The sequence below is a fragment of the Cottoperca gobio genome, chromosome 6, assembly GCF_900634415.1.
Source record: "Cottoperca gobio chromosome 6, fCotGob3.1, whole genome shotgun sequence".
Taxonomy (NCBI): domain Eukaryota; kingdom Metazoa; phylum Chordata; class Actinopteri; order Perciformes; family Bovichtidae; genus Cottoperca; species Cottoperca gobio.
Genome location: NC_041360.1, coordinates 4,400,980 through 4,427,382, shown reverse-complemented (window position 1 = coordinate 4,427,382; position 26,403 = coordinate 4,400,980). Strand labels below are relative to the sequence as shown.

Below are 26,403 nucleotides of genomic sequence, written 5' to 3'. Positions count from 1 at the left end.
ATTTTTTGCGTGTGTTTATGAATTACCTCGCGGGCCGTACACACAAACGCCGCCCACACCTGAACGCCCCCCTTTCTAAAATATTGCTTCCAGCGCCCACCAACGTTCTCCGAACGCCCCCTGGGGGGTGCTGCCGCCCCCGTTGAGAACCCCTGTCTTATAGTATGACTTTTTTTTCAACATCCAATACTATTACTTTTTTCACAACATTTTTATTACTTATTTATGACATACTATATCATGATCTTTTATGGAATACTTAACTATGACATACTATACCAGGGGTTCTTAAAGCTTTGATGGCTAAGTGCCAAATTAGGTTGCAAGTATATGATTTAGGGCTGCACAGGAAAATTACTTGCATAATAATAAGCTTTCATACAAGAATTGCAGTCCTAAGTGCTTCACAGCAAAAACATAAACATTTGTACAAAATTATACAGAGCATTTACAGTACAATAATCACAGTATTGATGTAAATGTGAAATAGCATTAAAAATAGTATGAAATAGCAGAATAAAAGTGGTATAAAATAGCATTGGAAATCATGCCAAGTTTCCCTATCTGAGCCATATTTTGAAAGCATGAAATCAACAATGGGCCCCTGTGGTCCTTCAACTGGTTTACTCCCTTTGACTTTTTACGTTTCAACCAATAGCTAATCGGGCCTACTCTGTAGGACTTTTTCTTTATCTTCCGGATCGCCACCGGGTATTCTAATCTTAAACTAATGTCCTCCTAATATATACTTTCTATCTCACTTCCACATTTTCCGCAGTTTGACGCAGTAACCGAGTAGTTTATTAAATGTAAACTCTTGAAAGTGAAAGTATTGAAATGGACCACGGATGATTGGCCGCACTTTAAGAAATATGCTGTGTAAACCATCATCACGGTGATATTTCAATCATCATTATTAAATGTCAGACAGATTATTAATGATTTATATATAGCTATCATAATGAGACATATTTTACAAAATGCTTTTACAATTCAGGAACATTTCTTTGGGAGTAAATGGCTCAAATGTCAACAAAAAGAATAATTATATTTTAAATATTATAGTTAATTTTTTATAAGCAATTGTTCTGAGGCTGCATCTTTAAAGCAATGTAACAGCAACAGTAATCAGTCAATGACAAAATATTTCCTGCACTTATTTTAAACAGTGCACTGTAGCACCATTTTATAGACTTTCAAAATAAAAGACAAGGTGTGAAATGAATAACAACAATTTTGTGAAATTCCTTTTTATAAGCAAAGGGAAACGATTAAAATCTTTGGCGTATAACAAAATATTTGATATTATTAAACACATCATTTTGTGTAACATCTCTCCATTAAGACAATCTCTACTTAATAAAACAATCATTTTGGTATGTCATTATGCTAAGACACAAGCAGATGGTACATGATATTTACCTATCAAAGACATATGACTGGCTATATTTAATATGATATACAGTACATATCATTAAATGCAACCTCTTTGTAAAAGAATAAGAAAAGATTTGAGCATTTCTCGGTCTGTTTGTTTATTGGTGTGATACCATCAATAATAATGACATGGTTTCAAGTAGAGGCATTTACAGCCCAGGAGAAAATAAAGAGATGATCTAAAACACAACAAAAAACATACCACAGTGTATTTTTTCTCTAAATGCATTTGCTGAGATCAAATGTATTAGTTACCACTGAAGATTTGTTTATAAAAACTAAATAAAAAGGTAGCTGCACAAACGAGAGAAGTTCTCAATAGATTCCCATAAAGAGTTTCCTTTAATCTTTCTATTAATATATTTCTACTGAGTTGACACATTTTTTGCAACTACTATATTTAACACTCGTAAGGCCAGAATTCCTACAATATCACGTTGTGCATCTGTAACAAACTTCAGATATTGTATCCTGTTTTTAAGACCCCAAATTTGGCAATATGATTACTTTTTGAATCCCAGTATACTGTATTATACTGTAATTGTGCTATTTCTGTATAAAGAGTCACAACATTTTGTATTTGGATATGAAGTCTCAGTTAAATGTTAATAAAATAAATAACCAACTTTGCTTGGATAGAAGTTGGTATACAAGTTCATTTTGATGCCCAAATTGTCCAATAAGAAAGATTTAAAAGCACAAGACATCTGTACAGACATTAACAAAGCAAAACAACTTAGTTAAAAACTTAACATATTAGACAGGTTTTTCTAAGAGTAACACCAGGCGTTCACAAGCTGTGCAATTTGGAGATATTATATTTATTAATAAATATTATTTGTATTGCTCATAAATAACTATTATATACCAATATTCCCTGTTAGTAGTAATGACACAGAGTAAGTGAAGTATAAACACATTTAATTCTAATATTTTTGTGTTTTTCTTCTGAACTTGAATATAATAAATATCATTTTGAAAATAAATATCATTTGTAAAATTGAAAAACAAACAAACATAGGAAATTATGTATCAAATGATTCAGCCATTCATTGGCTACACTATATGCCAGTCATTGGGAGAATCGGTTGCTATTGGCTGTGGGCTGGCACTTCCTTATCAAGTTGACACTCATTGGCTCATGATGGTTGTAAATAATGTATGGAAGCTCCGATTGGCTCAAATGAAGTGTCAATCTAACGCTTAGAGTCCGCCCTATATTCAGGAAGCGTCCCAAACAAATACATAACTAATACCTGAACCAGTTTCAATTAACCAGAAAATGTGGATTAAAAAAATGACACCAGAACTTTAAAACAATTTGTGATTTTTCATTAATCTTCACACAAGATTAAATCTGATCTTTATGAGTTAACCAAGTGCTCTGAAAAACATTATAAAAAGGCACACTGATGTACAAAGATTTGTTCAAGTTGTGTGAATATAGCAAGACATATTATTGTGAAAAACCTTTTTTATTTTTCATCAAAACACACCAAGTGTATGTAACAAGTGAAAACACCAGGAACAGTTCAGCATTCAGGAAAATATTTGCTCTCTTTCCATCAGTCGTGTCAATAACAATAACAAATGTCAGGAAATGGAAATCTTCAAAAACCCAAGTAGATGTCTTTTGTTATGTCTCTTTGTCTGATCAACAGTCCAAAATGACTAATTTACTTTCACATAAGACAGAAAATAAAACCTCCTCCCAATTGGGAAGCTGGAGCAAAACATTTAGTTTGGTATTTTGCAAGCAAGAAGACAAACAAACGGCAAATAATTTGTTCCCTTGGAAAGAAAGCAGATTAGTGTATTTCCTAGAATGTTGAACTATTCCTTTAACAGTCATTAAAGACTCGTCAGCTGTGAAGATTCATCTTTGTGAGTCTGAATGTGTCTCATAAGGTTCCTCGCAAATCCTTTCCCGCAGACGCTGCAGCCGAGCGTTCGCTCTCCCTCGTGGACGTCCATGTGCTTGGTCAGCGAGCCGCTTGCAGTGAAGCTTTTCCCGCAAACGTTGCACAGATACGGTTTCTCTCCCGTGTGCGACCTCATGTGGATCTTCAACGCTCCGCTGTTGTAGAACTTCTTGTCACACACGCTGCACCGGTGCGTGGACTCTCCCGTGTGGATCATCATGTGTGTTTTCAGAGTCCCCCTCTGTCTGAATCCTTTCCTGCAGATGCTGCAGAGGAACGGTTTCTCCCTCGTGTGGATCCTCATGTGAGCCATCATGTATCCTTTAAAGCTGAAGGTCTGACCGCACACACTGCAGATGTACGGCTTCCCCCCTGTGTGAACCCTCATGTCCCATAAGGTTTCCATTTTGAGCAAACACCTTGCCGCAGACGGTGCATCTCTCCCGTGTGGGTCCTCATGTGCATCTCCAGTTGTTTGTGGCTGTCAAAGTGTTTCCCTACAAACTTCACCGTCGTTTGTCCAATTGTAAGCTTTCTTTGGACTCAAAACGTTTCCCACTCACACCGCAAACATCTGTATCCTCCTCGTCTTCTAGCACGTGCTTCAAAAACGAGGCTCTGTAGCAGAAAGACTTGCTACACACTTTACAACGGTATTTCAGACCCTATATTTAGGCTCCTTTTTCCTTGACTTTTGTAAATGAGGTTGGTCTTTGCACTCATCTTTCTCGCTGTCTCCATCGTCACTATCACTTCCTTCACTGTCCTTCCACTCCTCATCACTGTCACCATCTTGACTCTCCGCGTCAGAGCACTCTGCTTCTGACAGTTTGTCCTCCGTGTGATCCCTGCAGATGTTTTCTTCCTTGTGGGTTTGTAAATGCACCTTCGGGCTCTCGTCAGAGTCCAGATGTTTCCCACAGGCTCCACACAGCTCAGAGCTCTGCTCGTGCGTAAGTACGTGTTTCAGAAAAGAAAGTTTGTATCAGAAAACCTTCCCACACACTCTGCAACAACTCCATCCCGTAGATGGGCTCTTGTTCCTTTCCTGTTTTTTTATTTTCTTCCCAGCGACTCTTTAAAGGAAAGACCTTCCACATTCAACAATCCTGGCCCTGACTTTGTTTTTGAAATGTTTTTCTTTCGTTTGATTTGGGAAGCTTCTCATTTATCTCACGTCATTATCTTCACTCACAGCTTCTGAATTGTTTGATGAGAGAACCTTGGGGTGGCTCGGTGGCAGCATCTCCGTTTCCATCAGAGTTGAGGTTCCTGCTCTCTGTGTTTGGTGAAGATGTGAAGATGTGAAGGCCTACTGTGGATTAACTCACAGTCTGTATCCGTACACGCGTCTTTACTCTGTGGTAGATTGGATGTTATCTGGATCGGACTGGAGCTCCTGCTCTGTGCACATTTCTGAAGCTCAGAGGAAACATTCTTTTCACCGTTCGACCCAGATAGTGTCAGTCTGTCTGAAGGGAAGATCGAATAGAAAATTAAATATGGAAATACTGTAAACTGCATAGAAATACAGACACCAAGGCCATAACAATATTTCCTATAAACTGTGGAAGGATGAGCAACAAAAAGCAGAACCTCTCCAGCCTACAGAGGGTGAACACTTGACATTCATAATAGATTTTGAGATCACTTTAAAAAGGAGAGTTAAGTGTATGACAAACTTACTAGATTACACTCAAGGTTGCAAAGCCAATTGTGTCTATAAATGTAACAAGTGTGTCAAAGTTTCATATAGTCAAACAAATGGCAACATCAATGCATCGCAGGGGCCTCAGTGCAATGCATCTATAGCTCCTCTCACAGATTTGACTTTCATTTGTTGTGCAGTGTCTTAACAATTTATTGAATGGAGACAAATTAAATGGTACCAGCAAGAAACTAATATTATTTAATGTACATTAAATGTACCTGTTCCGTCTTGTCTGACGTGATGTCCAGCAGTTGCTGTTGGATCTCCTCGTGGGAGCTGGAGACTTCTGCCTCATATTCTCTTATCATGATCTCCAGGATCCGAAAGATCTGGTCAGCAACCACCGACAACTGCTTGTGCACAGCTGCCCTCTGCTGATCAGGAGGCATGTCTGGAGGAAGGAAGAAAAGATATCAGTCAACAACTCACTCCACCCGTTCCTGCACGAGCCCTGGATGGACACCTGTCTCGGTACCATCACTCACATCACGGCCCCTGTGACAATTCTGCTGTCAGGAAACCACCAGGAGTCCATCCAGTTCCATCTCCTACCCTCACCCGGTCAACCACTCATCCTTGGATTTCCGTGGCTCCGTCTTCATAACCCCCAACTGGACTGGGAAACAGGCACAATACGCGAGTGGGGGAGGGGCTGCCATCGGACCTGCCTAAAGGGAGCCATCTTGCCAATCGACCGGGGAGCTTCCAGCACCGCCCCCGACATATCCAATGTTCCTGCCTGTTATCACAACTTGAGAGAGGTGTTCAACAAGTCCAAGGCCACGTCTCTGCCACCACACAGACCATATGACTGCGCCATCGACCTTCTGCCTGGCACCACACCCCCGAAGGGCCGTCTCTACTCGCTGTCAGCCCCAGAAAGAAAAGCCATGGAGGACTACATAAACGACTCACTGGCCACCGGCATAATCCGTCCATCATCTTCCCCCGCGGGAGCGGGATTCTTCTTTGTCGGAAAGAAGGATGGCTCTCTCCGTCCGTGCATCGATTACCGGGGCTTGAACGACATTACAGTGAAGAATCGTTATCCTCTACCCCTACTCTCCTCTGCCTTTGAACTGCTGCAAGGGGCCACAGTGTTCACCAAGCTAGACCTGCGGAATGCCTACCATCTGGTGCGGATGAGAGAGGGTGACGAGTGGAAGACTGCGTTCAACACTCCAACAGGACACTACGAATATCTCGTCATCCCGTTCGGTCTCACCAATGCCCCGGGAGTGTTCCAGGCGCTGGTAAACGACATCCTCAGAGACATGCTCAATAAGTTTGTTTTCGTTTACCTTGACGACATTTTGATCTTTTCAAAAACTCAGACAGAACACACTCACCATGTCCAGTTGGTGCTACGCCGGTTGCTGGAGAACTCTCTCTTCGTGAAGGCAGAGAAGTGCGAGTTCCACGCCAAGTCTGTCTCATTCCTGGGTTATGTGGTGACCGAAGGCAGCGTTCAAATGGATCCTGCAAAGGTGTCTGCTGTGGTGTCGTGGCCGGTTCCAGAGACCCGTAAGAAACTGCAGCAGTTCCTGGGGTTCGCCAACTTTTATAGGAGATTCATCCGGGGTTACAGCACAGTGGCAGCACCACTCACTGCGCTGACCAGCGTGAAACAGCCGTTTCAGTGGACAGCAGCCGCTGACAGAGCCTTCAAGACCCTCAAAGCTCGTTTCACCTCAGGCCCTATTCTCCAAATGCCTGACGCTGGACGGCAGTTTGTGGTGGAGGTGGATGCTTCGGATGTAGGAGTTGGAGCGGTGCTTTCCCAACGAGCAGCAGAGGATGGCAAGATGCACCCCTGTGCCTTTTACTCCCGTAGACTGACTCCAGCAGAATGCAACTACGACATCGGCAACCGCGAGCTACTGGCCGTCAAGCTCGCCCTCGAGGAGTGGCGCCACTGGTTGGAGGGGTCTAAAGTTCCGTTTGTGGTCTGGACAGACCATAAAAACCTGGAGTATATCCAGACAGCCAGGAGGCTGAACTCCCGCCAGCGTCGGTGGTCATTATTCTTCACCCGTTTTAACTTCACGCTCTCCTACCGTCCTGGCTCCCGCAATATCAAGCCCGACGCACTCTCCAGGATGTTTCAGAAGGATGAGGCATCCAATGAGGAGTCGACAACCATCCTCCCAAGCCCCTGTGTTGTTGCTGCCTTTACCTGGGACATTGAGGAGCAGGTCAGAGAAGCCAGCCGGGCCCCAGTGCATGCCCCTCTAACCGTCTCTTTGTCCCAGCAGATCTGAGGTCTCAGGTGATTCAGTGGGGGCACGACTCTCGCCTTGCCTGTCACCCCGGAATCACACGCACCCTCCATCTGCTCTCCCAACGTTTCTGGTGGCCGTTGATGAGAAAAGATATCCAGGAGTTTGTTAGAGCTTGCCCCACTTGCAACCAGCACAAGAGCCCCAGTCAGCCCCCAGCTGGGTTACTCCAGCCTCTGCCAGTGCCCATGCGACCCTGGTCCCATATCTCCCTGGACTTCGTTACGGGCCTTCCGCTATCTTAAGGAAACACTGTCGTCCTCACCATCGTTGACCGCTTCAGTAAAATGACCCACTTCGTGCCCCTCCCAAAGCTGCCAACTGCAAAGGAGACCGCCCGGGTGGTCTTGGAACATGTGTTTCGAGTCCATGGTCTGCCCAGGGATATTGTGTCAGACCGAGGCCCTCAATTCTCTGCGGCCTTCTGGAAGGAATTCTGCAACCTTCTTGGGGCCACCGCCAGTCTGTCATCGGGATTCCACCCACAGTCGAATGGTCAAACGGAGCGCATGAACCAGGAGCTGGAGAAGGCACTGAGGTGTGTGTGACCTCACGCAACCCCCGTGCTTGGGCCCAACATCTTCTCTGGGTAGAATATGCCCACAACTCCCTCACCAGTTCTGCCACCGGACTCTCCCCCTTTCAATGTGTTTATGGATATCAACCACCTCTGTTTACCAGTCAGGAGGGAGATGCTACCTGTCCCTCTGCGCTCGCCTATGCCCGCCGCTGTCGCCGCACATGGGCCCAGGCTCGCGCCACACTCCTGAAGTCCAGTGCAAGCTATGCTATCGGAGCTAACCGGAGGAGGACCCCAGCACCAGTTTACCATGTCGGACAGAAGGTCTGGTTGTCGGCTCGAGATGTACCACTGCGGGTGGAGTCGCGGAAACTGGCGCCTCGCTTCATTGGATCCTTTCCCATACAGAGGGTCATCAGCCCTACGGCAGTCCGACTACTGCTACCCAAGACCATGAAGGTACATCCCACCTTCCACGTCTCCAAGGTCAGACCTGTACATGAGAGCCCACTGGTCCCAGCAGCACCACCACCGCCTCCTCCTCCGCGCTTCCTCGACGGTGGCCCTGTCTACACGGTCCGGCGACTTCTCCGCTCTCGACTAAGGGGTAGGGGCATCCAATATCTGGTGGACTGGGAGGGTTATGGTCCTGAAGAGAGGTCTTGGGTTCCCGCTGGAAGAATTGTGGATCCGGCCCTCATCACTGAATTCCATCGCCAACACCCTGACCAGCCATCTCTCCGACGGGGTCGGCGCAGGGCTTCTTGCCATGTAGATGCACTTCCAGGCCCTGCTGCCCCTGCTCCGGTGTCTAGTCCTGAACCTGGTTCTGAGCTGGGGCCCTCGGATGTCGAGTCTTCTGATGGAGACGGTGCCGCTGAGGATATGGACTCTGACCGCTCAGAGGAATTCTGACCCTCCGCCGGCTTCCCCTCCTCCCGCCCGGCTTGGTGGTGTTTCTTGGGGACTTCTGGAGCCGTCCCTTGGGGGGGGGGGGTCCTGTCATGAGCCCTCTCCCTGCCTGGTAACACCACTAATTGTTTTCAATTACCTCCACCTGTCTCTGCTCCACCCTCGTTAACTTACCAGCTGCACTGCATTTACTACTCATCATGCCCTGTATAGAAAGCCCTGTTTTTCAGTCCACACTTGTCAGATCATCTGCAAGCCTACATCGGAAATCCTGCCTGCCTGCCTGCCTGCCTACCTGTCTGCTTTCAACTCTGACTCCTGATCTGTGATCTGTTACTACTACTCTGATCTCTAGCCCCGGTAAACCCGACTTGCCTTCCGCCTTACGACTACGAGTTTAGAATATCCCTGAACTGTACTACTGCCGTGCCTCATTCGGCCCTGTTGTGTGTGTGTGTGTGTGTGTGTGTTTTCAATAAAACCTTGATCTCGAAATTGCGCTCCTGGGTCCTCGTCTGTCTGTCCTGACAATTTGATCATAGTTACTTTGCAGATCAGATTAGAATCAAAATATAAAATCAACAAATAAATGACGGTGTATTATAGATAAAGATAAAACTTTATTGATCCATTGGAATAATTCACAAGCTACCCAGCAGTATATATAGTAAATAAGCTCCACCTTCACCAGCTGCAACATTAATGCCTCAATAACTATAATTCAGTAACATAACACAGATTATTCTGAAATGGGTCATTCTGCACAATAAGTACTTTGGTAAAAATACTTTTTATTTTGTTTTTACTTCGGTAAAACAGAGTACTTCCAACACTGCAACATGAACCCCACTGCAAAAAGATGTTCGTTTGCCTTTAGAAGCAAAGAAAATCCATCTTGAGAGCACCGCTGGAGAGGAAAGTCATAAGAGAAATACAGTACATATTCACTATATGGTTAATAGTTGACTTCGTTGTTAACACGTGTCTGTGTTTAATGTTTACATACCTGATGTGTGCAGCAGCTTCTTCTCCGCAGCGCTGAATATCTCCTCAGCAGCCAGTCTCTCTGCCACCAGCGCCTTAACCAGCCCAGGAATGTAAACCTATATACCAAAAATGTCATACATTTAAGACGCATACACACTTGGTTATTATTGTAACAATGCTACTGGGCTGCCTTCGTCAGGGGAGTGTTCGAGCTGACGAGTCCGGCTCCTACGAGGAGACCACTGTCACCACCAGGGTGTACCGCAGACGAGTCATACTCAAGGTGTGTAAGTCCTTCTGTGTGGACAGCTCGGGCAGAGTGAACCTGCATAAAGCTTTGAGACTCTGTGCTAGTGTGTGAAGAAGACTGTCATAGAGATAGAAGGAAATATTGTGAACAGAAGAAGCTGTGCTGGTGTGTTTTATAGAGTGAAATTAGGAGAGTGGGAGTGTATTTGTGTGCAGCTATAGTGTTTATAAGATAGACAAAGTGATTGACAGGGAGTAAATAATAAAGTGGGTTTCCATCTGACTGTTAATGCACATTTTCAATTTGCACAAAATAACCTGGGAACCATCACCTTATCGTGGTGGAGAGGTTTGTGTGTCCCTATGAACCTGAGAGCTGTGTTGTCTGGAGCCTAGTGCTCCTGGTAGGGTCTCCCAAGGCAAATTGGTCTCAGGTGAGGGGCCAGACTAAGAATGGTTCAAAAACGACTTCATGAAAGAAAGGAAAAGGAAAGGAGAGACCCTGCCCGGAGGAAGCCCGGGGCCCCCGTCTGGAGCCAGGCCCAGAGGGAGGGCCCGACAGCGAGCGCCTGGTGGCCGGGATTGCCACGGAGCCCGGTCGGGCACAGCCTGAAGAAGCTACGTGGTGCCTCCCATCCATCCATCCTGTGGGCCCACCACTCATGGGAAAAACCGCTGGGGTCGGGTGCGCTGTCACATGGGTGGCAGTGATGGTCAGGGACCTCGACGGACCAGACCCGGGCAGCAGAGGCTGGCTCTGGGGACGGGGGAAGGAGCTAGTGCGGGAGGTGGAGCGCTACCAGTTGGATCTGGTGGGGCTTACCTCCACGCGTCGGGCCGGGGTGGGGATACTCACTAGCCCCTGGCTGAGCACCGCTATGTTGGAGTTTATCCCGGTGGACGAGAGGGTCGCCTCCCTACGCCTTCGGGTTATGGGGGGGAAAACTCTGACTGTTGTTTGTGCCTATGCCTCAAACCGCAGTTCTGAGTATTCGGCCTTCTTGGAGACCCTGAATGGAGCCCTGCAGGGGGCTCCAGTAGGGGACTCCGTAGTCTTGCTGGGAGACTTCAACGCACACGTGGGAAACGATGGAGACACCTGGAGAGGCGTGATTGGGAGGAAGGGCCTCCCTGATCTAAACCCGAACGGTCGTTTGTTATTGGACTTCTGTGCTAGCCATGGAATGGCCATAACAAACACCATGTTCGAACATAAGGATGCTCATAAGTGCACGTGGTACCAGAGCACCCTAGGCCAAAGGTCAATGATCGATTTCGTAATCGTATCATCTGACCTGAGGCCGCATGTTTTGGACACTCGGGTGAAGAGAGGGGCGGAGCTGTCGACTGATCACCATCTGGTGGTGAGTTGGATCAAGGGGTGGGGGAAGACTCTGGACAGACCTGGTAAACCCAAACGGGTAGTGCGGGTGAACTGGGAACGTCTGGAGGAAGCCCCTGTCCTGGGGATCTTTAACTCACACCTCCGGCGGAGTTTTTCAGCCATCCCTGTGGAGGTTGGGGGCATTGAACCTGAGTGGGCGATGTTCAAAACCTCTATTGCTGAAGCTGCAGTGATGAGCTGTGGTCTCAAGGTCTTAGGTGCCTCAAGGGGCGGTAACCCTCGAACACCGTGGTGGACCCCGGTGGTCAGGGAAGCCGTCCGACTGAAGAAGGAGTCCTTCCGGGTTATGTTATCCGGGAGGACTCCGGAACCATCCGGCACCTCAGGAGGGGGAAGTGAGGAACCATCCAAGCTGTGTACAGCAAGGGTGGGACCCTGCTGACTTCAACTGAGAAGGTTATCGGCTGGTGGAAGGAGCACTTTGAGGAACTCCTGAATCCGACTAACACGCCCTCTATGGTTAAGGCAGAGCTGGAAGCTGATGGGGGATCATCATCAATTTCCCTGATGGAAGTCACTGAGGTAGTCAAACAACTCCACAGTGGCAAAGCCGCAGGGGTTGATGAGATCCGTCCAGAAATGCTGAAGGCTTTGGGTGTTGAGGGGCTGTCTTGGTTGACACGCCTCGTCAACATTGCGTGGAAGTCTGGGACAGTGCCTAGGGGTTGGCAGACCGGGGTGGTGGTTCCCCTATTTAAAAAGGGGGACCAGAGAGTGTGTGCCAACTACAGGGGTATCACACTTCTCAGCCTCCCTGGTAAAGTCTACTCCAAGGTACTGGAAAGGAGGGTTCGGCCGGTAGTCGAACCTCTGATTGAAGAGGAACAATGCGGATTCTGTCCTGGTCGTGGAACAACGGACCAACTCTTCACTCTCGCAAGGATCCTGGAGGGGGCCTGGGAGTACGCCCATCCGGTCTACATGTGTTTTGTGGATCTGGAGAAGGCGTATGACCGGGTCCCCCGGGTGATACTGTGGGAGGTGCTGCGGGAGTATGGGGTGAGGGGGTCACTTTTGAGGGCCATCCAATCCCTGTACGCCCAAAGCGAGAGTTGTGTCCGGATACTCGGCAGTAAGTCGGACTCGTTTCCAGTGAATGTTGGCCTCCGCCAGGGCTGCGCTTTATCACCAATCCTGTTCGTGATTTTCATGGATAGGATATCGAGGCGTAGTCGTGGAGGAGAGGGGTTGCAGTTCGGTGACCTGAGGATCTCATCGCTGCTCTTTGCAGATGATGTGGTCCTTATGGCATCATCGGTCTGTGACCTTCAATAGTCACTGGATCGGTTCGCAGCCGAGTGTGAAGCGGTTGGGATGAGGATCAGCACCTCCAAATCTGAGGCCATGGCTCTCAGCAGGAAACCGGTGGATTGCCTACTCCGGGTAGGGAATGAGCCATTACCCCAAGTGAAGGAGTTCAAGTACCTCGGGGTCTTGTTTGCGAGTGAGGGGACAATGGAGCGAGAGATTGGCCGGAGAATCGGAGCAGCGGGGGCGGTATTACAGTCACTTTACCGCACCGTTGTGACGAAAAGAGAGCTGAGCCAGAAGGCAAAGCTCTCAATCTACCGGTCGATCTTCGTTCCTACCCTCACCTATGGTCATGAAGGCTGGGTCATGACCGAAAGAACGAGATCACGGGTACAAGCGGCCGAAATGGGTTTTCTCAGACGGGTGGCTGGCGTCTCCCTTAGAGATAGGGTGAGAAGCTCAGCCATCCGTGAGAGACTCGGAGTAGAGCCGCTGCTCCTTTACGTTGAAAGGAGCCAGTTGAGGTGGTTCGGGCATCTAGTAAGGATGCCACCTGGGCGCCTCCCTAGGGAGGTGTTTCAGGCACGTCCAGCTGGGAGGAGACCCCGGGGAAGACCCAGGACTCGGTGGAGAGATTATATCTCCTCTCTGGCCTGGGAACGCCTCAGGATCCCCCAGTCGGAGCTGGAGGATGTGGCCCGGAGAAGGGAAGATTGGGGTTCCTTACTGGAGCTGCTGCCCCCGCGACCCGATCCCGGATAAGCGGTAGACGATGGATGGATGGATGGACAAAATAATTGGAGAACTAAAATAAAGAAGTCGAAATATCAGAAAAAACGTTTTTCCGCGTAAGGGGATTAGGAGAGTTTGTATGAAGTGCACAAGATACAGATTTAGTGAAAAACACATGACGTACATGAAGCTTTCGTACCGCTGACGAGAAGAAACAGCGCCAGCCAAACTAAACTAGTGACGTGCGGTGAGGTTCATGGCTGGGGAGGCACTGACTCAGATTTACAAATATATGAACCCTAACTGAGTAGTTTATTCACCATTTTTTTGGCAGCATGAACATTGACTACTGGTCATTTTTCATATCTCATATCAGCATTCTTTATACACACACAGGTAAGGTACATATTTGGCCAAAAAAGTAGGTTACATTTATAGCAGCTCAGAGAGGTATTTGCTCTGCACCCTCCATAGCGTTTTTAGTCTGATGCTTTGATTCATTTTAATACAGACTGCCTATTAACTAAATAATATTTTATTTAAGGTCAAAATGTAGTTTTTAATTTAATTATTGGATTGTTTTCTCTTAGTCAGATCACATTTTCAATAAAATTGTACCTTTACTTGTAAAATCTTCCATTTTTGGCCGCCAGTCGGAGAAACAAACTAAAGTAAACGGTGCTACAGTGCATGTGACTGTGATGTTAGCTAGCAGTAGCTTGATGGTGCTACAGTGCACGTGACTTTGATGTTAGCTAGCAGTAGCTTGTTGGTGCTACCGTGCACGTGACCCTGATGTTAGCTAGCAGTAGCTTGTTGGTGCTACAGTGCACGTGACTTTGATGTTAGCTAGCAGTAGCTTGTTGGTGCTACAGTGCACGTGACTGTGATGTTAGCTAGCAGTAGCTTGTTGGCGTTACCGTCTTTGGTAGAAGAACAGCAGCAACAAGATCCTGTGGGCTCACGTGCGCCCTCTTCTGTGCAGCAGACTACACATGCAGTACACATGCATTACATACATTAACTGGACTATGGAAAGCCAGGACTCATAATAAAAGTGTCTAAACATTATATTGGTGACATACAGAGAGATAGCAACAGGCACGCGCCAAATGCATGCGCTCAACCTAGTTTGCGAGGGATTGCGCAATCTGAGGTGAGGCTCAGTTCGTCGCTGCCGCAGCTCACATCTCTCCTGTATCTAACAGAGAATACGCCAATTCAGCGATTGTGACTATACAAATGATCTACATTATTGGAATCATACAGAAAATGCATTAATAGCACAGACCAGTGGACAAATATAAATATAAATTTTATTGTTATTTGTTTTTTTAACTTTTCATGACCTCCTCTGACTGCACGTCCCTGGTGTGGTGAAGAAGTTCTGGGAATCCACCAGCTAACGGTCCTAGCGCACGAGGCACCGTTTTACCTGCCAAAACATCTTCTCTTTTGTAGCTGACTTTCACATTATTAATACGACTTCTTACACAGATAAAGAATCTGAACTGAAGTGAGGTAAGACACATTTATTACTCTGTTTACTTTTTCCAGTCTGTCTCTTGAATGCATTGACTGCCAACCGGAATTACCGAGCAAAACTATAAAACAAGCTATTTATTTTATAGTCTGTTGTTCTGAATGTTATGAAATGGTGGTTTACTCTTAGTGGAGAACTTCTAGACTAGTTATTGCTGAGAGGTGCACAGCTCCTGTTGTGATAGTTTAAGCCAGGTCTACTAATGACTGGGCATATTCATGTTTCTTTATTTTCTTTTTATCAAATTAAAAATATTTGCATTTGACTAACGTCAGCCACATTTTTGTAATGTTAAATGTATGTGAACAAGCCATTCAGATAACTTCTCATAGCCTCCCTCGTGCATGTTTAGGCTAATGCATTTGGACGATATAACCTAACTCAGTGTTTACACATTTAGGGCCCTAGTGGATGTTTCAGCGGCAAAATTAATACATAGGACTCGATGGGAACAGGTGTTATGATGAGTGTATTTCCTCGGAGTGGCTGCCATTCTACTGTGTGTAGCCTACACAGTCTGACTGCCCTCAGCTCCCACCAGAGGCCGCCGGACTCCTGCTCATCTCGGCTCTGTCGTCACTGCCTGCCTTGATGTTTGGTCCTTTAATGTTGCAGCGGGCTTCACGTATCCTACGGTCCATTAAAGAGGAAAGAAAGACTCAAGTGAGTTGCCTCGTCTCTCTCGTCTCCGTTTTTGGTGGTGGGGTAATTAGTCGGAACGTTATGACCAGTCTGTTCCCGTCATTTTCACCGTAATTACGCCAAACACGCAGGCTGTTTCTACCTGCTGGAAGCTGCGTAAAGCTGGCCGAAACAACACCGGAAGTTGGTCATTTTCTTTCAATTAAAAAAATAATATTTTTAATGATTTATCTCGCCACAAAATAATTAAGGTCCTTTACAAGACGACAATGATTAACACTGAGTGAACACATATGCAGGGATGCTGTAGCTGTTAAATGGATGCTAAATACAACATGTACTAAATGTAGACCTAGCTGTCCTCAAAGGCTTTGAAAAAGTGTGTTGGTCTTTAAAACGCTGTTACACTGCATTTTAAAGAGGCTTTAGTTAGGCTACAAACATTTCTTAAGTGCAAAGTTAGTGCTCTAGCCTAGTTTTACCATTTTACCTTAGGATGCAGCCTCCCATTAAACACATGGTTTAGACAATAGGCTTAGCATTTTCCATCTAATCTTGATTTTAGCCACATGATTTACACATTGGCAGTATGTGCAGTCAAGTGCTGATCATGATCATCATTAAAATTAGGGCCTATATAAACAATCTGACAATTAATCCAATAGCCTGTTAAATTCATACATTCACCCTACCCTTACTTCATGAGTATCATCATAGAATGAAAATAAATTAGGCTAATGAAGTGGGATATTGCTGGGACCTACATTTCCCTTGGTGCAGATTGATGGTCTTACTTTTTGTTTGTTTTGCTCGAGCGTCACAGTTTTATTTGAAGAAATATGTAGTCTCCAAACCTGAAGACATCATCACGGTCTTCTAAGACTAAAAGCTGCCCAGAGCCACAGTAGACATTACAACAGTTTAATAGGCTAGGGTAGTATAGCCTACCTATTGGTCTACTTAACATACCTAAATATGAATTGAGCAGTGAAGTGCTCCATGCCAAATGCACTTCCAGGAAATTTGAACGCTTTTATTTTGAAGGCAGCATAAACTCTCATCCGTTTTTGTGTCAGTGTATTGATGCAGCTTCCAGCCGAGATGGAGAGCGCGTTGCGGTAGCAGTAGGGACATCAGACTTTACACACAGAAGCAGACAGTGAGACGCACAAAGGAAACATTAAGATCTTTTTGTTTCCTTATCGATCCTCACAGCCTCCAGCAGGCTCATGGAGAGCGGAGCCCTGCTTGTCCGCACCGGGGGAAGGTTAATCGGATGCCTTTCACCACAGCAGCGCCGTTAGATGTTTTCCATTCAGGATTAATTGGTTGACCAATGGCTCCAAAACATGCGCTCCTCTCCAGCAGCGGCAGCAGTGGCTCCGCGGTTGGAGGGGTAAATAATAAAGGAGACCCCCGCTCTCCGGCGGCATGGATCCTGCATGCGGGGATGGTGGCCGTCTGTTCGCCGAGCAACGGGAAAAGGACCCGGGCGCTGGATGGGATGCTGGCCCGGTGGTTTGTGACCATCGGCGCGGTGCTGATGCTGATGCTGCAGAGCTCCTTGGCTGCTGACGGTAAGGCTCTGATGCTGTGTTTATTATCCAACCTGTAAGAGTGGTCCTTTATTCATTATCATCATACAAGGGATGTTGTGTCCTGTGACTGTGTGTTCTGACTCCCATTCCAGTCTCAAGCTGGCTCGATTTATCATAGTATTAATGCAGGTCTTTATTAGTCAGTTTCTTCAGACTCTGTTCGGTGGTGTTGTGTAAAATGTGGCTGTCATTTTGATGCGTCTGGGGCTGCCGTGGTGATCTCGGAGGGGATTGATGTTCTGACTGCACTTTATATACGTATGTATTGTATTTAAATAAGCGGTATAGTAGCACACAGGCCCTGACCGATGTCACGTCCCCAAACACGCAGCCGGAGCGCACGGTGGACCGCAGCGCTGCGCCGCGCGATAGCGCGGCCGTTTCTTTGCATTAAGGAGAAAACTTTTCGTTCATTCATGGAGAATTGAGCCCCGAGGTCGTCAGCCTCGAACAAAATCCATAGGGGACGTGTCATAGCAGTCACGGATAAATAATTTATCATCTCCGTGTCTTCCCAGCCATCTGAGGAAAACGTAAAAATAGCAGCAAAGACATTCAGTCATATTGCTTTGACTACAGCTCTTAAAGAGAACAGGACCTTCTTGTACTTCAGTAAAAAGGTTTTGTAATATTTTTAATATAATATTAACAACAAAAAGCCATTTCTCTTTTTGATCCCTCTTTTGACATTATGTTGCTATTATTTTGTATGAGTCTAAGTATTTTATTCCCTGAGAGGTTTATTAAAGAAATGTATTTAAAGCTTTTTTTAATTGAGCTTTCTGTCTGCATAAACCTCAAGCACAACCAACTTCGAGGTGTCAATGTTTGTCATTTTCATGTCCTTTCAGTTGGTTAAACTTCAAAGGAGGCCATGACTGCATGTAGTGAAGTTTGCGCTGATTACATTTTTGACACGTTCTTTAAAACAAATAACATCAATGAGAGTCAAGTATAAATGCACCTGATTTACACTTCAAGTGCTACGACGTCCATAACAAGAAGCAGACATCCACAAAATTGAGATGTAAATGCACCTGAGATTCAGTAGGAATCCAATTGCTCAAGCCAGGTCCAGAGGTGCTCAGAGATTCAACTGGCTATCAATTCACCCAAATTATATTCAAAATATTTTTCCCCACAAAACTGTATTGGTAACTAGCCTTGTAGATAGTGTAAAGTAAAGATTTGCAGAGGTTTGGAGGTTTGTTTCCCAACTCACTCTGGATGTGGATGGAATTTCAATGTCTGCTGGCAGCAATGAGGATGACATTTGAAAAACGTTAATGTCAAATGTCTCTTTTCAGGAATAAGGACTCAGTTTTACTCTGGACATTTCACAGACAACTGTGGAGGCTTTTAAAATGCATATTAGCTTTTCTCAATTATAATGATCCAATAAAAACAAAGCAACACAAAAATTAAACAAGAAGTCTGTATGTACCTCAGCTGTCACGATACAAATAATGCACAAGTACAAAAGGCTAACTCAACCCCAACCAAAACAAATAAAAAGATTAAAGCTTTCTTCTTTAGTTTTTAAGTACCCTAGACTCCCCTATGATAAACACAAATGTATTAAATGCAGCCGCTTGTGAAGCGCATATTTGAGAATGAAAGCAGAGCTACAGAGAATGGAGAAGATTGCCAAATTATTTGGAAAAAAGACAGTTTATCTGCCCAACCTCCCCAGTTAAATCTGAGCAAATCGCCCACTCACACACACAACGTATCCTCTTTTATATCATGCTGCTGCTGTGCCACTTACAGTAAGAGTGAGCGTTTCCATAGCATGGCTTGAGGAGATTAGATTCCCTCTCTTACCTGTGTGTGTGTGTGTGTGTGTGTGTGTGTGTGTGTGTGTGTGTGTGTGTGTGTGTGTGTGTGTGTGTGTGTTATTGGTCCGTGTTACCATGGGAACAGATCTGCAGCGAGTACTTTCCTCTCTGTGTTTGTCAGTCATGGATTGAAATAACATGTGAGTAAGTGCCAGGTTAGAGTCTGTTGCCTAATAATCAAATAATCAGCGTCGGATGACACACCGGTGGAGATGAAGCACTGGGAGATGAACTGAAACCCTCCCAGCTGCCTTCTGGTCATCTCTGAGTCATTCACTACACACTGCTGCTGTTTTCTTACAATGAACAATCATGTTTTTGTGGCCCTTTTTTTCACCTCTCAATACTCGACATCCTTTACAAACACTTCAAGTTAAACTGCATGGCTGCATTTCTTGGTGTCATTTAGACGTAGCAGAGGTGTCCAAGGGGCTCTTGGGAATGAACAAAGATTAAAAGATTGGGCTGCAGCCGGTAACTAATTTGTTCAAAGTTAACAAGAGCAAGTGGTGAAATGGTAGATTATCTTTTCCTTTCATGTCTTTCCTCAAATAAATATTTAACAAAAGGGAATAACAAGAAAGCCACCTCCCAGATTTTCTGTTTATATCGAAATGGTCTGATGGTAAAGTTGCATGCAAATTTAAGAACATGCATTATAAGGTCATACATGAATCAAAAAGATCGCTGTAGTAATGGTGAGACTGATATATTGGACACAATTAAAGCTGTTTTCTGTTCAAATATTATACTATTGCAAATATGATACCTGAGTTTTGGATAGCAAAACGATACCTTTTCCAATATCTCGTTTTGAGGAATCTAAACAGACAGACATGTTCAGACAGACATCAGCATGTGAAAAGTGAAATCCCCTCATTTATTTTAGTGAGCATAAAATGGAAAAACACAGGGTTGTCAAGCAAAAGGGTTCAAACTGACTCAACCTTCACCACAACACAATGCAACATCATCCATCAAGGCACTGTGTTGCCGTCCACATGCAGGCGTTCCTGTTAGATCACTTTGTAACGTGAACCTTTTTTTTACCACGCGATTGTCAAACATCATGACATGACACCTTTTGGTACTTGACAGTTGTCAATTTTCTATGCCTACTACTTGACGGCACATTTCGATTGGTACCAAAAACACCAATCTGTTCCATCATGAAAAGGTCAACAATCTAAACAAGACAAGATGAAATATCTCAGACAGTCGTTGGCAGATGACACATCATGATGCTCTGTTTTGGTGTTTAAAAAAAGACACTGACTGGTACAAGTGCTGTAATTTAAACTCAGTTTAAGATTTTTGGAAAGCAAAAACCCATAAATGATGACTTTCATCATATTTGAACTATATTTTGGAACATTTTCTTACTGGCTGAGCATAACACAACATGTTCAGGTATCTTGACCTTAAATGAAGGAATCCAACAAACCCCTGGAGAGACTAATAACCTGGATGGGCTAGTGAGGAATTAAATGGCTGGCCACAAAGTCACTGATAAATCCTGTATCTGCTGTCACCAATTAAAGTGATCAATTGTGCTGATTAGGAGCAATATGGCCTGGCTCCTGTCTGTCTCCTGTGGATTCTGAGGAGGAGTTGGCTAAGGATCAGAGCTCTGAGAGGCTGCGCTCTGTGAAGCTGATTAAAAGTTCAGTGTCTTCACACAGGAAAAAGTTTCTTGCATCTAGTTAGAAGAAAAGCAGTGTTCCGGCTGTACTGTTACCTGGACACGTTGGAAAGAAAGGAAGAGCGAGAGCGGGTGATCAGTCAGATTCAGGTGCTTACTGAGGTTGAATTTAAATGTGATTGCAAAGTCGATTTAATTTCAGCTCAATGTAAAGATTGACATTAAGGTGGTGTTTTATGCATGCTCCACATCACACACAGTGAACTTGATGAGATCGGGATATTGAGAGCTTTTACTGTTAAAGCTGATTTAGAAACAACATTGTGTCACAATGACTCATACCAAATATGGGGTTGTATTTGATTATCATAAGGATACAATCTATGAATATTTCTCTTTGCATAGTGTGAAAGAAGAATGCCTCCACCGTGTATTCTCCTGCACATGCCAATTTTGAGTATTTGACTCGTAATTGTGGTGAATTCCACAAAGGTTCATGATGCACTTAAGCACCAAGCTCGTGTTTATTGCATGGAGACTGTCAGGTGGGATGGAAACTTTGATGATGGTTGACAGATGAGAACGCTTGCTGTGCTACAACCTGCTTTATTTGATGTCAGCTACTTGGTCAATGTGTTTATACCGCTGTGTAACAGTTTGTACATCGACTTCCCCATTGTTTATTCTTGAACAGGATTCTCGCTAACACACGATCGCTCTGTTCATCGGTTTAGAAACCCAAAGAAATTGAATGAATGGCAGCGCGCTCTGCTGTGTCCTCTTCAGCGCTGAAGTAAATAACATTTCCAAGATTTAATCCAGAAGGTTCCCAGATCCACAGTTCACTTCTGCCAAATGTATTTTGTGACATGTTGACTTTTAAGATGTTTAAAGAAGGTTGTGTCTCCAAACATTGTAAAATAAAGCACAGTGCCGTGCCAGGTTTGGTTAAGGCAACACTCGTGATCCATAAGTAATAATGTAAGAAATAATGCGCAACAATGTGGTCACATAACTACTAAATAAAACTAACAAAAACAACAGTCTATAATTTAAAGAATAAGGCTGGAGATCTTTATTTTATTACTATACACAAATTATTATAGACACATGAATGGGTCACACCGTGCCTTCTTTACCATGAACATACACACTGTAGTTTATTTAGAGTCAAACCAACATACACCTGCTGCCATAAATATAAGAAGAGCATCAAATGTGTATTAATCTGTTGTGGAAAATACACCCTCAAAATGCACAGTTTAGGTTTGTTTTTGCTAAAAATGACATTGACCAGCTGTTGTCTTTGAAGCATTGCCCACCGATACTGTCCACAACAGGTCCACAGCTGTTTTTTTATTTCAATTTTTAAGGATTAGTCTGTCAATTAGAAGCAAGTATCTTCCAGGGCTAGTATAGTATGCATTATTAGTCTTGGCTTTTCTGAACACTGGGATGTTTTGTTGTACAAACCATTTGTTGTGGGAGCAGCTTATGACTGAGGCCTCAAAGCAGTGAACACATTGCAATGACAACAGAAGACAGAAAGCAGTGGAGAAGCTAAATGTTTTAAAACACCATGAGTGTCAGTATTGCTCTTGGCGGCAGCACCAATGGAGGCTCTAAAGTTGCTGGTTACCTCAGCCTCACGCTACATGTTGGCAGAAATTGCATCACAATGTGTAACAAGAGTTGGAGCAGGGAGGAGATCCAAACTATCAATACACAAGTTTCATGTTGCAGCTTTAATTTATGCCAGCATGCTCATGCTCAGACCTCAGCTCTCCTTTGCGTCACCATACTGCTCCATTTTGTCCTTTTATCTGAAGTGCTCAGGTGATCAGAGGTGTAGCAGTACATCTAAGAGGAGGATTCTGGCCGGAATTGATCCAAGGCCAAAGATCCTGCATGTGGTCCCAGAGGCAGGAGGGAGGGTGAGCACTGCATCATCCCTGCACATGTTCTCAGCGTTAAAACAGCAGTGGCTCAATTTGCATCGCTCTGCTCGGCTGTACTCCGCTCTGCCTCTCTGTGCCTCTCTGCCTCTGCGCCTCTCTGCCTCTCTGCGCCTCTGCGCCTCTGTGCCTCTCTGTGCCTCTCTGCCTCTCTGTGCCTCTGTGCCTCTCTGTGCCTCTTTGCCTCTGTGTGCCTCTGTGCCTCTCTGTGCCTCTCTGCCTCTCTGTGCCTCTCTGTGCCTCTGCGCCTCTCTGCCTCTCTGCCTCTCTGCCTCTCTGCGCCTCTGTGCCTCTCTGTGCCTCTCTGCCTCTCTGTGCCTCTCTGTGCCTCTCTGTGCCTCTGTGCCTCTGTGCCTCTCTGTGCCTCTGTGCCTCTCTGTGCCTCTCTGCGCCTCTCTGCCTCTGTGTGCCTTTGTGTGCCTCTGTGCCTCTCTGTGCCTCTCTGTGCCTCTCTGTCTCTCTGCGCCTCTCTGCGCCTCTGTGCCTCTCTGTGCCTCTCTGTGCCTCTCTGCCTCTCTGTGCCTCTGTGCCTCTGTGCCTCTATGTGCCTCTCTATGCCTCTGTGCCTCTCTATGCCTCTGTGCCTCTGTGCCTCTATGCCTCTATGTCCCTCTCTGTGCCTCTCTGTGCCTCTCTGCCTCTCTGTGCCTATCTGCCTCTCTGTGCCTCTCTCTGCGCCTCTGTGCCTCTCTGCCTCTCTGTGCCTCTCTGCCTCTCTGTGCCTCTCTGCCTCTCTGTGCCTCTATGTGCCTCTCTGTGCCTCTCTGCCTCTATGTGCCTCTCTGCCTCTATGTGCCTCTCTGCCTCTATGTGCCTCTCTGCCTCTATGTGCCTCTGTGCCTCTATGTGCCTCTCGGCCTCTATGTGCCTCTCTGCCTCTATGTGCCTCTGTGCCTCTCTGTACCTCTCTGCCTCTATGTGCCTCTCTGCCTCTCTGCCTCTATGTGCCTCTCTGCCTCTATGTGCCTCTGCCTCTATGTGCCTCTCTGCCTCTATGTGCCTCTCTGCCTCTATGTGCCTCTCTGCCTCTATGTGCCTCTGTGCCTCTATGTGCCTCTCGGCCTCTATGTGCCTCTCTGCCTCTATGTGCCTCTGTGCCTCTCTGTGCCTCTCTGCCTCTATGTGCCTCTCTGCCTCTATGTGCCTCTCTGCCTCTATGTGCCTCTCTGCCTCTATGTGCCTCTGTGCCTCTATGTGCCTCTCGGCCTCTATGTGCCTCTCTGCCTCTATGTGCCTCTGTGCCTCTCTGTACCTCTCTGCCTCTATGTGCCTCTCTGCCTCTCTGCCTCTCTGTGCCTCTCTGCCTCTGCGCCTCTCTGCGCCTCTGCGCCTCTGTGCCTCTCTGTGCCTCTCTGCCTCTCTGTGCCTCTGTGCCTCTCTGTGCCTCTTTTCCTCTGTGTGCCTCTGTGTGCCTCTGTGCCTCTCTGTGCCTCTGTGCCTCTCTGTGCCTCTCTGCCTCTCTGTGCCTCTCTGTGCCTCTCTGCCTCTCTGCGCCTCTGTGTGCCTCTGTGTGCCTCTGTGCCTCTGTGCCTCTCTGTGCCTCTCTGTGCCTCTCTGTCTCTCTGCGCCTCTCTGCGCCTCTGTGCCTCTCTGTGCCTCTCTGTGCCTCTCTGTGCCTCTCTGCCTCTCTGTGCCTCTCTGCCTCTGTGCCTCTCTGTGCCTCTATGTGCCTCTCTATGCCTCTGTACCTCTCTATGCCTCTGTGCCTCTGTGCCTCTATGCCTCTATGTCCCTCTCTGTGCCTCTCTGTGCCTCTCTGCCTCTCTGTGCCTCTCTGTGCCTCTGTGCCTCTCTGTGCCTCTCTCTGCGCCTCTGTGCCTCTCTGCCTCTCTGTGCCTCTGTGCCTCTCTGTGCCTCTCTGCCTCTCTGTGCCTCTCTGCCTCTCTGTGCCTCTATGTGCCTCTCTGTGCCTCTCTGCCTCTATGTGCCTCTCTGCCTCTCTGCCTCTATGTGCCTCTCTGCCTCTATGTGCCTCTCTGCCTCTATGTGCCTCTTTGCCTCTATGTGCCTCTCTGCCTCTATGTGCCTCTCTGCCTCTATGTGCCTCTGTGCCTCTATGTGCCTCTGTGCCTCTATGTGCCTCTATGTGCCTCTCTGCCTCTATGTGCCTCTCTGCCTCTATGTGCCTCTGTGCCTCTCTGTGCCTCTCTGCCTCTATGTGCCTCTCTGCCTCTATGTGCCTCTGTGCCTCTATGTGCCTCTCTGCCTCTATGTGCCTCTCTGCCTCTCTGCCTCTATGTGCCTCTCTGCCTCTATGTGCCTCTATGTGCCTCTCTGTGCCTCTGTGCCTCTGTGCCTCTCTGCCTCTATGTGCCTCTCTGCCTCTATGTGCCTCTATGTGCCTCTCTGCCTCTATGTGCCTCTGTGCCTCTATGTGCCTCTGTGCCTCTGTGCCTCTCTGTGCCTCTCTGCCTCTATGTGCCTCTCTGCCTCTATGTGCCTCTGTGCCTCTATGTGCCTCTGTGCCTCTATGTGCCTCTCTGCCTCTATGTGCCTCTGTGCCTCTATGTGCCTCTGTGCCTCTATGTGCCTCTCTGTGCCTCTGTGCTTCTATGTGCCTCTGTGCCTCTCTGCCTCTATGTGCCTCTCTGCCTCTATGTGCCTCTCTGCCTCTATGTGCCTCTTTGTGCCTCTATGTGCCTCTCTGCCTCTATGTGCCTCTCTGCCTCTATGTGCCTCTGTGCCTCTATGTGCCTCTCTGTGCCTCTGTGCTTCTATGTGTCTCTGTGCCTCTCTGCCTCTATGTGCCTCTCTGCCTCTATGTGCCTCTCTGCCTCTATGTGCCTCTCTGTGCCTCTCTGATTATGAACTGCTGGAGCTTTTCACACCAACAAGAAAAAAATGAATCTGATGGAAGTTTGGTTATTACATACCTGGTATTGGAGTCTTAATTAAATCATCCGCGTTAATGATAGTAATGTGCTGCAAGAGAGAGACGTATCATAATAAAATGGTTGTCGTTTTTTTAACCAAATGCCTCTATTTTCTCATAATGTTGTACATCCTCTTTGCAATATATGTTGTTTATGATACGTCTGAAGGAACGTCTCCACAGGCAGCGGTGTCTTTCCTCTCACTGTTGCCAGGCAGAAACACAGAGAAGCAGCTTTATTAAACAGGGAAGATGATTTCTAATGATATGACACAACTCTGTTTCAGTTACGGCTCTGGCTCAAGTTGTTTTTGTGACTGTGACCGAGCTGACCAGGATAATCATCTCTGATCATCTCTAGATTTACTCTCTATCACACACATAATGACATGACACACGAACGGCTCCTTCTGCTGCACTCTGGAGTTAACAATCTATTTCTGGAACATGTGTGTGTGTGTGTGTGTGTGTGTGTGTTTGAGTGAGGAATATTGAGAGGGACTCTAAGTCAGAGAGGGGGAGCGAGAGGTTTCATAAGCAGATCGTAAATATTTCCCCCGCTTGTACAATAAATACATTATTCATGGCAGGGCCCTGTTACAAATCATGCGGGTAGGCAGAAGCTCTCTTGGATAAATAGATTTTTATAATCCCAATTAGCCACACTTTGTATTTCCCTAATGTGTGGGGGCTGTGAGCGGTTGCATGTTTCCTCGCCGGTGTGTTTAAGGAGGGTTAATTATTTTCATGTGAGAAGCACTTTTGATGTTTCACATGAAAACTCTTGTGTTCAAAGCTCACTCATGTGTGCACACGGTAGACAATGTGGCATCTGTTTAGTGTCATGCAATGCGGTTTGTAAGGTGTGTCTTAATGTGTGTCGAGGGAATTCACAGCATGGAGCACTA

At 46.2% G+C, this 26,403-nt stretch overlaps 1 protein-coding gene and 1 pseudogene across 4 annotated transcripts in view; one reads left to right on the top strand and one right to left on the bottom strand.

The window, feature by feature from the left end:
• Positions 1 to 2,967: 2,967 nt before the first annotated feature.
• LOC115009321 (zinc finger protein 2-like) lies at positions 2,968 to 10,044 on the bottom strand (annotated as a pseudogene).
• A 6,703-nt stretch (positions 10,045 to 16,747) lies between these two features.
• Positions 16,748 to 26,403, top strand: part of kiaa1549la (KIAA1549-like a) — a 110,667-nt gene continuing 101,011 nt past the window's right edge. For all 4 annotated transcript variants that reach the window (XM_029434338.1, XM_029434337.1, XM_029434336.1 and 1 more), the window contains exon 1: positions 16,748 to 17,167. In XM_029434338.1, the coding sequence (XP_029290198.1) occupies positions 16,927 to 17,167 (241 nt within the window). In that variant the 5' untranslated portion in view covers positions 16,748 to 16,926. The remainder of the gene's footprint in view (positions 17,168 to 26,403) is intronic.